Source organism: Oncorhynchus tshawytscha, linkage group LG25, assembly GCF_018296145.1.
Source record: "Oncorhynchus tshawytscha isolate Ot180627B linkage group LG25, Otsh_v2.0, whole genome shotgun sequence".
Taxonomy (NCBI): Eukaryota; Metazoa; Chordata; class Actinopteri; order Salmoniformes; family Salmonidae; genus Oncorhynchus; species Oncorhynchus tshawytscha.
The window spans coordinates 10,112,071-10,126,423 of NC_056453.1; the positions used below are offsets into that span (position 1 = coordinate 10,112,071).

General features: G+C 45.0%; 1 protein-coding gene across 1 annotated transcript in view; it reads right to left on the bottom strand.

The window, feature by feature from the left end:
• LOC112224755 (SRC kinase signaling inhibitor 1-like) overlaps window positions 1-14,353 on the bottom strand; it is a 43,162-nt gene that overhangs the window by 5,801 nt on the left and 23,008 nt on the right. Inside the window, exons 5-12 of the mRNA XM_042306287.1 lie at window positions 12,701-12,830; window positions 12,292-12,463; window positions 8,189-9,147; window positions 7,977-8,066; window positions 7,407-7,447; window positions 898-1,058; window positions 441-616; window positions 134-264 (exon numbers count right to left, since the gene is read on the bottom strand). Of these exons, the coding sequence (XP_042162221.1) occupies window positions 134-264; window positions 441-616; window positions 898-1,058; window positions 7,407-7,447; window positions 7,977-8,066; window positions 8,189-9,147; window positions 12,292-12,463; window positions 12,701-12,830 (1,860 nt within the window). The remainder of the gene's footprint in view (window positions 1-133; window positions 265-440; window positions 617-897; window positions 1,059-7,406; window positions 7,448-7,976; window positions 8,067-8,188; window positions 9,148-12,291; window positions 12,464-12,700; window positions 12,831-14,353) is intronic.

Genomic DNA, 14,353 nt, shown 5'->3' on the forward strand with positions numbered 1-14,353 from the left:
TTCTACAGTGTAGAAAATAGTACAAATAAAGAAAAACCCTGGAATGAGTAGGTGTCCAAACTGGTACTATATATGAATGTAAAGCATTGGAATGAGTATGTATCTAATTTTCTGACTGGTACTGTATGCTTACGCTTGAGCTCTGTGAGGGTCTCTCCCAGAGACCTTAGCTCCATACTCTTCTGCTCCACTTCCTGCTCAGTCACCAGGCCGTGGTTGACTGACGAGTTCCTCTGCAGTTCCTCTACTGACTTCTCCAGATCACTGTGGGCACCAAAAAAATGACATCAGTATAGCATGGCCAACAAGTATGCAGGCACTGCACAGTTCCAGCTCAAACACACCTTCATCTTTTTTTCTATCTGAGCAGTTTGCACTCTTTCTTCATTCACACTGACCCTATCTTGAGTTAGAGACCCTGAATTAAAGGCTAAACTCACTGCAGTTGCTGGATGAGCAGCTCTTCCTGGTTGAGGTACTTGAGTCTCTCCTCCTCTACTAGGAGGCGCTGCCTCTGCAAAGGGTCCTCCTGGGTCCGCATGGCATCCAGCATCATAAGGCTCAGCTCCGACTCGGTCTGCCTCAGCAGGGACTGTACTGAGTCCTGGTTCTCCAACTGGTAGGGGAGACGTCGACAGACCCAAATACATGTCGTTGGGACATACACGCACTTAGACAATACATCAAACAAGCCTAAGTCAAAACAAGAACAAAGTCCAGTCTACACACACAAAGCTCTGTCGAAGGCCTTGAGGCCGATACGTAAAGCTTACTAAAGAGCAGTGATACGAGCAAGAGAAGTGATTGATACATAAACACATGTAAAAACAAACATTGCCTTGAGAAATGTGTGTGTGTGTGTGTGTATACACTGCCACACTGTTCTCTGGTGCTCACCTGGATGTTGCGCAGCTGGGACAGTTGTTTGCGCAGCTCGCTGGTGTTCTGCTGCAGGCCATGCAGGTGGATCTGCATCTGCAGCCGCGACACCATTAGTGGCTGGGAGGACCCTATGAGTGGTGGCGGCATCAGGGCCAATGGAGCCGACGGTGTCAGGGCTGGCCAATCAGAAAGTGGGATTAGGGTCTCATGACGGTGCATTCTACTGTTAATGTAGCCAATTATATCATCCATCGTAAAGTGGGGAGGGACTACAGGATTACTCACTGGTGTAATGGTGATTGACAGAATGGGGAGGTTTTTAGGACACACAGAGCCATATCCAAAGCTATATTTCTTTACATACATTTAAATTCCAGGGGCAACAACAGAGCATCGACAACAAGCCCAAGCGAGCAAGTCTTTGATGCTTGGGGTTGAAAATGACACAATGGTCCATTGAAATGACAATGAACAAATAGCTTTGCTATATGGCAATTTCTCAGGCACATTTTCTCATGCATAACAAAATAAAGGGACTGGTTTGGTAAGACTAAGTCACTCACAAACTTAGAGTTCAGCCGAACTAAAAAAAAATCACTTTGTTGCTTGACACGGAAAATAATTGAATTGCTTTGAAAATAGTCCATTAGCATTGATAACTTTCCGGGCAAAGAAACGTAAAATTGTTTTTTGTAATTTAGGTGAAGTATTCTTTCAGAGGAGATGGTTAAAACACAAGGTCGTAAAGCACGTTACAATTTCAACGAAGGAGCAGACGTGCTTGCAGTGTACTGTTCAACTGACTTCCTGGAAGATTTCTAACCTCTACTGGGAGACAGAGAAATTGGAGCTTGGCACAACTCCTTGTAGAAGAACACCTTGTTTTAGGGGGAGGGCATGTGACAGTTACTGTGTATTTCTAGGTTCATTGTCTAACTAATAACTGACCTTCTAACACCTGTCTGGAATGGGCGTAGATAGAGAGGTGAATGGCCTATTTTCATCTGACAGCACAAAATCCCCTTTCACACAGACGACTTCCTGCAATTAACCAATGTTTTTGCAGGTCTGTGTGAACGGTAATCAGGAGTAGAAATACATCTTGATCTACCCAAAGAACCAAATATGCACACAAAGTAACCTAACCATACCATTACCGATGATAACAAGACGAGCGAAATAACATTCCAGCATGAACAGTAGGGATTGGGAAACATTATTCTGAGCCCAGTCCTGAATCCAGACACTGAACGCAGACAAAAAGAACAAGAGAATCAAAAACAGAATCCTCAAAAAAACTCAAAAGTGCATCAAACGAGAGACACCAACTATAAGGGAAGCAGTCTGTCATTGAGACACACAGGGGAAAGAGGATGACGACTTCGGACAAGATGATACCTTTCTTGTTTTTTAACCGTCCAGCTAAAATAAGGCACAAGAAGCATGGCACCCATTACTAGCATAAGCAAACACACACTTGATGGTTCTTCGTGCACATTGGTCACACGTGAGCAATACACATACGGTAAGCAGCTCAGCTACAGAACATTTACAATTCTACGCAATGGATCATGTTATTTATATTGCAATGCTCTGCAACCCTAACCCTTACTCTTTATATTACAATGCTCTGAAACCCTAACCCTTACTCTTTATACTGTAATGCTCTGCAACCCCAACCCTTACTCTTTATATTGCAATGCTCTGCAACCCTAACCCTTACTCTTTATATTGCAATGCTCTGCAACCCTAACCCTTACTCTTTATATTGCAATGCTCTGCAACCCTAACCCTTATATTGCAATGCTTTATATTGCAATGCTCTGCAACCCTAACCCTTACTCTTTATACTGTAATGCTCTGAAACCCCAACCCTTACTCTTTATATTGCAATGCTCTGCAACCCTACCCCTTACTCTTTATATTGCAATGCTCTGAAACCCCAACCCTTACTCTTTATACTGTAATGCTCTGCAACCCCAAACCTTACTCTTTATGCTGCAATGCTCTGCAACCCCAAACCTTACTCTTTATATTGTAATGCTCTGCAACCCTAACCCTTACTCTTTATATTGCAATGCTCTGAAACCCTAACCCTTACTCTTTATATTGCAATGCTCTGAAACCCCAACCCTTACTCTTTATATTGCAATGCTCTGCAACCCCAACCCTTACTCTTTATATTGCAATGCTCTGAAACCCTAACCCTTACTCTTTATACTGCAATGCTCTGCAACCCTAACCCTTACTCTTTATATTGCAATGCTCTGAAACCCTAACCCTTACTCTTTATATTGCAATGCTCTGAAACCCTAACCCTTACTCTTTATACTGCAATGCTCTGCAACCCTAACCCTTACTCTTTATATTGCAATGCTCTGAAACCCTAACCCTTACTCTTTATATTGCAATGCTCTCTGAAACCTAACCCTTACTCTTTATATTGCAATGCTCTGAAACCCTAACCCTTACTCTTTATACTGCAATGCTCTGCAACCCTAACCCTTACTCTTTATATTGCAATGCTCTGCAACCCTAACCCTTACTCTTTATATTGCAATGCTCTGCAACCCTAACCCTTACTCTTTATACTGCAATGCTCTGCAACCCTAACCCTTACTCTTTATATTGCAATGCTCTGCAACCCTAACCCTTACTCTTTATATTGCAATGCTCTGCAACCCTAACCCTTACTCTTTATATTGCAATGCTCTGCAACCCTAACCCTTACTCTTTATATTGCAATGCTCTGAAACCCTAACCCTTACTCTTTATACTGCAATGCTCTGCAACCCTAACCCTTACTCTTTATATTGCAATGCTCTGAAACCCCAACCCTTACTCTTTATACTGCAATGCTCTGCAACCCCAACCCTTACTCTTTATACTGCAATGCTCTGCAACCCCAACCCTTACTCTTTATACTGCAATGCACTGAAACCCCAACCCTTACTCTTTATACTGCAATGCTCTGCAACCCTAACCCTTACTCGTTATACTGCAATGCTCTGAAACCCTAACCCTTACTCTTTATATTGCAATGCTCTGCAACCCTAACCCTTACTCTTTATACTGCAATGCTCTGCAACCCTAACCCTTACTCTTTATACTGCAATGCTCTGAAACCCCAACCCTTACTCTTTATACTGCAATGCTCTGCAACCCTAACCCTTACTCTTTATACTGCAATGCTCTGAAACCCCAACCCTTACTCTTTATACTGCAATGCTCTGCAACCCCAACCCTTACTCTTTATACTGCAATGCTCTGCAACCCCAACCCTTACTCTTTATACTGCAATGCTCTGAAACCCCAACCCTTACTCTTTATATTGCAATGCTCTGAAACCCTAACCCTTACTCTTTATAGTGCAATGCTCTGCAACCCCAACCCTTACTCTTTATATTGCAATGCTCTGAAACCCTAACCCTTACTCTTTATATTGCAATGCTCTGAAACCCTAACCCTTACTCTTTATACTGCAATGCTCTGCAACCCTAACCCTTACTCTTTATACTGCAATGCTCTGAAACCCCAACCCTTACTCTTTATACTGCAATGCTCTGAAACCCTAACCCTTACTCTTTATACTGCAATGCTCTGAAACCCTAACCCTTACTCTTTATATTGCAATGCTCTGAAACCCTAACCCTTACTCTTTATATTGCAATGCTCTGAAACCCTAACCCTTACTCTTTATACTGCAATGCTCTGCAACCCTAACACTTACTCTTTATATTGCAATGCTCTGAAACCCTAACCCTTACTCTTTATACTGCAATGCTCTGAAACCCTAACCCTTACTCTTTATACTGCAATGCTCTGAAACCCTAACCCTTACTCTTTATATTGCAATGCTCTGCAACCCTAACCCTTACTCTTTATATTGCAATGCTCTGAAACCCTAACCCTTACTCTTTATATTGCAATGCTCTGAAACCCTAACCCTTACTCTTTATATTGCAATGCTCTGAAACCCTAACCCTTACTCTTTATACTGCAATGCTCTGAAACCCTAACCCTTACTCTTTATATTGCAATGCTCTGAAACCCCAACCCTTACTCTTTATACTGCAATGCTCTGAAACCCTAACCCTTACCCTAACCCTTATATTGCAATGCTCTGCAACCCTAACCCTTACTCTTTATATTGCAATGCTCTGAAACCCTAACCCTTACTCTTTATATTGCAATGCTCTGAAACCCTAACCCTTACTCTTTATATTGCAATGCTCTGAAACCCTAACCCTTACTCTTTATATTGCAATGCTCTGAAACCCTAACCCTTACTCTTTATACTGCAATGCTCTGAAACCCTAACCCTTACTCTTTATATTGCAATGCTCTGCAACCCTAACCCTTACTCTTTATATTGCAATGCTCTGAAACCCTAACCCTTACTCTTTATATTGCAATGCTCTGAAACCCTAACCCTTACTCTTTATATTGCAATGCTCTGCAACCCCAACCCTTACTCTTTATATTGCAATGCTCTGCAACCCTAACCCTTACTCTTTATATTGCAATGCTCTGAAACCCTAACCCTTACTCTTTATATTGCAATGCTCTGAAACCCTAACCCTTACTCTTTATATTGCAATGCTCTGAAACCCTAACCCTTACTCTTTATATTGCAATGCTCTGCAACCCTAACCCTTACTCTTTATATTGCAATGCTCTGAAACCCCAACCCTTACTCTTTATATTGCAATGCTCTGAAACCCTAACCCTTACTCTTTATATTGCAATGCTCTGAAACCCTAACCCTTACTCTTTATATTGCAATGCTCTGAAACCCTAACCCTTACTCTTTATATTGCAATGCTCTGAAACCCTAACCCTTACTCTTTATACTGCAATGCTCTGAAACCCTAACCCTTACTCTTTATATTGCAATGCTCTGAAACCCTAACCCTTACTCTTTATATTGCAATGCTCTGAAACCCTAACCCTTACTCTTTATACTGCAATGCTCTGAAACCCTAACCCTTACTCTTTATATTGCAATGCTCTGCAACCCTAACCCTTACTCTTTATATTGCAATGCTCTGAAACCCTAACCCTTACTCTTTATATTGCAATGCTCTGAAACCCTAACCCTTACTCTTTATATTGCAATGCTCTGAAACCCTAACCCTTACTCTTTATATTGCAATGCTCTGAAACCCTAACCCTTACTCTTTATATTGCAATGCTCTGAAACCCCAACCCTTACTCTTTATATTGCAATGCTCTGAAACCCTAACCCTTACTCTTTATATTGCAATGCTCTGAAACCCTAACCCTTACTCTTTATATTGCAATGCTCTGAAACCCTAACCCTTACTCTTTATACTGCAATGCTCTGAAACCCTAACCCTTACTCTTTATATTGCAATGCTCTGAAACCCTAACCCTTACTCTTTATATTGCAATGCTCTGAAACCCCAACCCTTACTCTTTATATTGCAATGCTCTGAAACCCTAACCCTTACTCTTTATATTGCAATGCTCTGAAACCCTAACCCTTACTCTTTATATTGCAATGCTCTGAAACCCCAACCCTTACTCTTTATACTGCAATGCTCTGCAACCCCAACCCTTACTCTTTATACTGCAATGCTCTGAAACCCTAACCCTTACTCTTTATATTGCAATGCTCTGAAACCCCAACCCTTACTCTTTATATTGCAATGCTCTGCAACCCCAACCCTTACTCTTTATACAATGCCCTTACTCTTTATACTGCAATGCTCTGAAACCCTAACCCTTACTCTTTATATTGCAATGCTCTGAAACCCCAACCCTTAACCTCTGCAACCCCAACCCTCTTTATATTGCAATGCTCTGCAACCCTAACCCTTACTCTTTATACTGCAATGCTCTGAAACCCCAACCCTTACTCTTTATACTGCAATGCTCTGCAACCCTAACCCTTACTCTTTATATTGCAATGCTCTGAAACCCCAACCCTTACTCTTTATATTGCAATGCTCTGCAACCCTAACCCTTACTCTTTATATTGCAATGCTCTGAAACCCTAACCCTTACTCTTTATACTGCAATGCTCTGAAACCCTAACCCTTACTCTTTATACTGCAATGCTCTGAAACCCTAACCCTTACTCTTTATACTGCAATGCTCTGCAACCCTAACCCTTACTCTTTATATTGCAATGCTCTGAAACCCCAACCCTTACTCTTTATATTGCAATGCTCTGAAACCCTAACCTTTACTCTTTATATTGCAATGCTCTGAAACCCTAACCCTTACTCTTTATACTGCAATGCTCTGAAACCCTAACCCTTACTCTTTATATTGCAATGCTCTGAAACCCCAACCCTTACTCTTTATACTGCAATGCTCTGAAACCCTAACCCTTACTGTTTATACTGCAATGCTCTGAAACCCTAACCCTTACTCTTTATATTGCAATGCTCTGCAACCCCAACCCTTACTCTTTATATATATATATATATAAGTCAATGGGACACAGTGAAAAGTCAATGTATATTTGTTTTCAGGTATCCCTGATTGATACTTACTGTCTGTCTCAGAGCAGTCATTGGCTGTCTCAATCTTGTCCCTGGGAAAGACAAAATAACTTTAGGTCCCCACTCCGTGTGTACTGTATGTACTGAGTGTGTGTGTGTGTATGTGTGTGTGTGTGTGTGTGTGTGTGTGTGTGTGTGTGCACGCGCAATGGACATCAGTGTGATGCTAACAGTATATCTTCCTCCACTGTCTGTGTCCCCATACCGGGCTTTAAATATTGATCCTCTGCTTCGCAACGCACGACAGTCCTCCTTGCCAACGTACCAACCGTTTGAGCGGTTGAAAACGATCTAATTTGATACCTCTATCGGGGACATTCCATCTAGCTGTGGAGTGAGCTTACGGGAACGTTCTTAACTGCGTTACACTCACCCCTTCTAAACTCGCTAGGCAGCAAGCGAGACCCAGCCGTTGAGCTGAGCCCAACTGCCAATCCAGGTCACGGCACCCGTGAAATGGACGTCAGTGTGCTGCTAACAGTTTAGCTTCCTCCACTGTCCCCCACCGTTACATGTGCGCCTGTGTGTGTTCATGTGTGCATGCTTTCGTGTGTGTCTCACGGGCTCTCGGCCTCTGGTCCCCTGGTCAGAACAGTCTGCAGTAGACCAGTCAGACTGGCTATCTGTTTCTCCATGGCCTCCATGCGCCCCCTTTGCGATGACAAACATAGGGTGTGAGTCAGTTTAGATACACACAAAATACCCATCACAGACACATAAAACGTACATGCACACACCACATACACCAGACACACACACACTGGCACTCTTACCTGGTCTCTGTCTCATTGCCTGGTAGAGGTGAACTGAAACCTGGTGCTGAACTGAAACCACCGCTCTCCCCTCCAGGTCCAGCCATTAAGCACAGTTGATCAGACCCCAACCCTGACCCCTGACCCCTAGCTTTGGGACTCTCCCCGAACACGGTGGAGGATACTGAGTCCCTCCGCAGGGTCTGCCTCGCAGGGGAGCCCCGGCCGGGCATGGTGCCTGAATACGAGTCCTTCATGTCGGGGATTTTCTGCGGAGACGAGGGGGGTGGCACCCGGAAGCCCATGGCCAACATGGACGCGGCGTAGGCTGCATCATTATACAGTGGGCCTCCAGGCCTGTAGAGGACACCACTGTCCATCAGCTCTCCTTGCAGAGCCGCCGCCGAGTAGGAAGTGAGGGAGCGCACGGAGCCGGGTCCCAGCCCTCCTCCGGCCCCTCCGCCTCCTCCGCGCCGGTAGAGAGAGCCGTAGGCGTCCCCTCTCGGGGGTAGAGATGAGTGGGGGCCCGCCAGGCTGAGGCGGCCTCCTTCCTGGCCCAGGGAATAGGGGTCAGCATAGATCCCCCCTGCATCGCCCCGCAGGAGCACTATGCTCCTGGAGCCAGTGCCGTGGACCTCCTCATCGGGCTTAACATCCCTACGCTCCAGGATGGCACTGGGGGAGAAACCTGCCTGGGCGTGGTGCTGTAGCTGGGGCTGGTGGTGGAGCTGCTGGGGGTGATGCTGGTGGTGGGCCGCATTCTGGCCACCTGGCGAGGAGTGGTGGGGGTGGGGGAGGGAGTGGGTTTGGGGATGATGCTGGGGGTGAGGTTGCCCAGCGTAAGAGGATGGGCGGCCCCCACTGTAGAGGAGACGGATGCGGGATGGCGAGCCGGAGGGGGCGGAGGCGGAGGAGGCAGGGGCGTTGCTGAGGCGACGGTTGGGCGGGGAATCCTGCTGGGGCGTGTACACCATATCCCTCTGTCACCAGAGGAAGAGAGGAAGGATAGAAATAAACAGCAACATTCACGATAGAATAGAGTGTAAAATAAGAGGTTAGAGCAGAAGCAGAACAGAGTGATGTAGAATAGAATAGAACAGGTTAAGGTACAAGAGAATAGAGTACAATAGAGCAGATACTACACAATATTACAGGTGATTTATAGATTGCACATCAAAGACCGGCCTCCTGGGCTTTTCATGCATGGCATTGTCTAGGGTTTATCGAGAATGACGTGACAAACAAAAAACATCCAGTCAGCGGCAGTCCTGTGGGCGAAAACGGCTCATTGAGGAGGGCTCGAAGGAGAACGGCAAGAATCGTGCAAGCTAGCAGGCGGGCCACAAACAGGCAAATAACGATGCAGTACAACAATGGTGTGCAGAAATGCATCTCAGAACGCCCAACTCGTCGGTCCTTGTCATGGATGGGCTATTGCAGCAGACAACCACACCAGGTTCCACTACTATCAGCTAAAAACAAGAAGAAGCGGCTCCAGTGGGCACGCGATCACCAACACTGGACAATTGAGGAGTGAAAAAACATTGCCTGATCCGATGAATCCCGGTTCCTGTTGCGTCACGCTGACGGCAGAGTCAGGATTTGGCGTAAGCAGTATGAGTCCATGGCCCCATTATGCCTGATGTCAATGGTACAGGATGTTGTGTATTGGTGTGGGAAATGTTTTCATGGCACACATTAGGTAACTTGATACCAATTGAGAAACGGTTCCATTCCCGAAGAATTAAGGCTGTTCTGGAGGCAAAGGGGTGTCTGACTTGGTACTAGATGGGTATACCTAATAAACTGGTGACTGAGTGTATATACATGCTGTATAATAACCTCCCTGACAATACAAACCTCAATGGATTCTACACACACACTGGAGTAATGACTGGAGCGCCTTCATCTCCACCATCTCCATCCTGTATCTTAGCAACTGCCTCTATATCTACAGGAAAATAATCCCACTAGATGTGAACGACTAGGCAGAGGCTGACCACCACCACATCTCACACTAGATCCCCAAGCCCCACTGTCATACAGAATGTCCGTCATAGATCACAGCAGATCACACTGTCGCTGTATCTCCTCCCACTACTCTAGCCTGTCACCTCATAACCAACATGCCAGTCAATCTCCACTAAGCCATGCCGTCCATTCATTTGTCCGTCCTTCCATCCTCCCTGTCTCAGTGCAGTGCTACTCGGTGGTCCCAGTCATGGTTTACGTTCTGCAATCAGATAGTAATCTCTGCTCGGCTGTCTAATGTCCCCTTTACTCACCTCTGTACCTCAGCTCCTATCTCTCAGATTCCTCCTATCCTCCAGCACATAAAACCCAAGGTAAACCAAGTCGCTTGATAAAGCCATGAAACGCAAGGGAGAATTCAGAGCTGAGTGGAGAGAAAATTCGGAGCTGAGTTGTGGTGAGCTGTATTGTGCGTTAGGGTGGTTGCAATGTAAAGCTCGGGGGAGATGGGATAGTTGACCTCCAAAACACACAGGGCAGCTGCAATTCACACACACACACAGACAGACACACAGACACACAAACAGACACACAAACACAGACACACAGGCACAAACACACACACTACACAGATGCACATGCACACGGGCCCCCTAGGGTGGTTGATTGACATGAGTGGAAGTGGCAGAAGTGGGAAAATCGCTCTCTTTCTCTCCCCTCTCTTCCCCCCTCTCATATTCTCACTTTCTATCGTCTTATTTTCTCCTTCTTTTCCTCTCTGTCCAGAGTGACACAATGCCAGTTCTATACTGTGTATGCCAACGTTTCCCAACGTACTGTATTTGGGTTGTCGTCCACCAAAACCCAAAGCAAATCCAATGTTATTGGTCACGTGCACTGAATACAACAGGTGTAAACTTTACACTGAAATGCTTACTAATAATCCCATTCCCAACAGTGCAGTTAAAAAGTAAGACAAATAATAGTACTTTTGCTAAGTAAAAAAAGGAAATAGTAACACAATATAAACAATAACGAGGCAATTTTACAAGGAGCACCAGTACCTAGTCAATGTGCAGTGGTTCGAGATGGTTGTGTGGGTAGAGTCTAGTGAGTGTGCATAGAGCCAGTGCAAAACAATTAAGAGAAAGAAACTGTAAAGGGGGTCAAAGTAAATTGTCCGGGTATCCATTTAATTAACTGTTCAGCAGTCTTAGTAGAAGCTGTTCAGGTGTCTTTTGGTCACAGACTTGGTGCTCCGGTATCGTTTGCCATCCGGTAGCAGAGAGAACAGTCTATGACTTGGGCGGCTGGAGTCTTTGAACATTTTTATTGCCTTCCTCTGACACCGCCTGGTATTGAGGTCCTGGATGGCGGGGAGTTCAGCCCCAGTGATGTACTGGGCCGTACTCACCACCCTGTGTAGCGACTTGAGATCGGATGCCGAGCAGTTGCCATACCAAGCGGTGATGCAGCCAGTCAAGATGCTCTCAACGGTGCAGCTGTAGAACTTTCTGAGGATCTGATGGCACATGACAAAATCTTTTTAACCTCCTGAGATTGAAGAGGTGTTGTCGTACCCTCTTCCCGACTGTGTTGGTGTGTTTGGATCATGATAGGTTCTTAGTGATGTGGACACTAAGGAAATCACACTTTGTAGTGTCCCATTAAATACACAGAGCTGTGTCTCTAGCCGACCCACAATTTGAGAACAGCTGTGTATGTACAACATTACACAACATTATCAGTCAGCAAACATACTTTTTTTTGCCTTGGAGGGAAACAGGTTGGCATGGATTCAAAAACAGCAACAGTGGTGCTACTATTGTACTAGCATATTGCTTGTTCATGCGGACTCATTTAATAGAGACTGGCTGAGTTTAATTTGTGCTCCAGTAGGTTACATAATGACGATCCTTTTTTCCCATTTGTAAACAACATCCTATCAATGTCAGAACAGTATGAGTAACTACAAATATAATGGTATTTAGGGCAAAGGAGTACTTGGCTCAGTATTTGTACTCAATTCTGTAGAGAGCTTTAGTGACCACCGCTCCTGACGGCGAGCAACGCCCACACATACAGATGGATAGGACAGAGAGACAGAGAGACTGACTGACAGACAGACACAAATACCCCCATTCTACTCTCACCCGGAGGTCTCCGTTGGCCAGGTGTGGGTTGTGGTGACTGGGGTAGCTGCCGTAGACAGGCTCCTTGCAGTAGATCTTGATGACACAGCGGTCCTGGACGTCTCGTGGGTCCTCCAGCTCATAGAAGACGTTACGGGCCTCATCCTTGATGAGCAGGGCCGTGCTGGGGCACCTGAACATGGGCATGGACACCTGAGCATTTGACCTCCGCATTACCTTCCGTTTACAATTTAATTGCATCATTTAAAAAAAAAACGTTTTTGTTTCAATTCACATGGATCATCTGCATCTTATCAGCTAATGCATCTGATATTAGCTTAGAAAGAGTTTTTTTTTGTAAAGTAAATTGTTATGACAGTGTTATGTGGCCTTTATAGCTAGGCATTCTAGTAGAGTGTGATAAAGCCACCTGAGCATTGCCATGGTGAGCCTCTGGGGGAACATGTGGACGATGAGGGCCCTCAGGGTCTCCAGGCTGGTCAGCTCGTGGGTCAGGTGCACCCTCCTCATCTCCTCCCCCAGCTGGAGGAAGAGAATGCCTAAGGAGGAGGATGAAGGGAGGCAGGAGGAGAGGAGAGGGGAGGGGAGTGTCATTTGACTGTAATGACTCAACAAACACATGCACATGCTGTACAGACAGGTCCAACATTTTTGGCTAAGATGTCCTTGGTAAAGTTCACGATGCCGTTGACCGTAACAAGGGCCCCAGGACCAGTGGCAGCAAAATAACCCAATAACATCAAAGATCCACCACCATATTTTACAGTAGGAATTTGTCACAGCTGGTTCTTTTCTGCATATGCATCTTTCTTTCGAAGCAAAACCCGTGGCACGTGCATGGCCAAAGAGCTACTGTGTATTTTCCAGTCATCTGACCATAGCACCCTTTTCAATCCAAGTGCCAATGCCGTTTACCAAACTCCAGGCGTTTACATTTGTTGGATGACATGAAAATAGAACTCTTTGGACATGCACATCTGTAGAAAAAAATATACATATGCAGAAAAGAATCACAAACGGTGCATTGGGAAAGTATTCAGACACCTTCACTTTTTCCACATTTTGTTACATTACAGCTCATTCTAAAATGGATTAAATTAATATTTTTCGTCATCGATCCACACACAATACTCCATAATGACAAAGCAAAAACAGGTTTTTAGAAATGTTAGCAAGGAACAGATATACCCTATTTACATACAGGTAAGTATTCAGACCCTTTGCTATGAGACAAAAAATGGAGCTCAGGTACATCCTGTTTCCATTGATCGTCCTTAAGATGTTTCTACAACTTGATTGGAGTCCACTTGTGGTAAATTCAATTGATTGGAAATGATTTGGAAAGGCACACGTCGGTTCATATAAGGCCCGACAGTTGACAGCGCATGTCAGAGCAAAAACCAAGCCATGAGGTCAAAGGTATTGTCCGTAGACAGAATTGTGTCAAGGAACAGAAAAATGTCTGCAGTATTGAAGGTCCCCAAGAACACAGTGGCCTCAATCATTCTTACATGGAAGAAGTTTGGAACCACCAAGACTCTTCCTAGAGCTGGCCGAACTGAGCAATCGGAGAAGAAGGGCATTGGTCAGGGAGTTAACCAAGAACCCGATGGTCACTCTGACAAAGGTCCACAGTTCCTCTGTGAAGATGGGAGAACCTTCCAGAAAGACATCCATCGCTGCAGCACTCCACCAATCAGGCCTTTATGGTAGAGTGGCAGACAGAAGCCAGTCATCAAAAAAAGGCAAATGACAGCCCGCTTGAAGTTTGCCAAAGGATTCTCTGGTCTGATATAACCAAGATTGAACTCCTTGGACTGAATGCCAAGCGTCACGTCTGGAGGAAACCAGGCACCGTTCATCACCTGGTCAATACAATCCCTATTGTGAAGCATTTTGGTTGCAGCATCATGCTGTGGAAATGCTTTTCAGCAGCAGGGACTGGGAGACTAGTCAGGATCGAGGGAAAGATGAATGGAGCAAAATACAGAGAGATCCTTGATGAAAACCTGCTCCAGAGCGTGCAATACCTCAGACTGGGGCAAAAGTTCACCTTCAAACA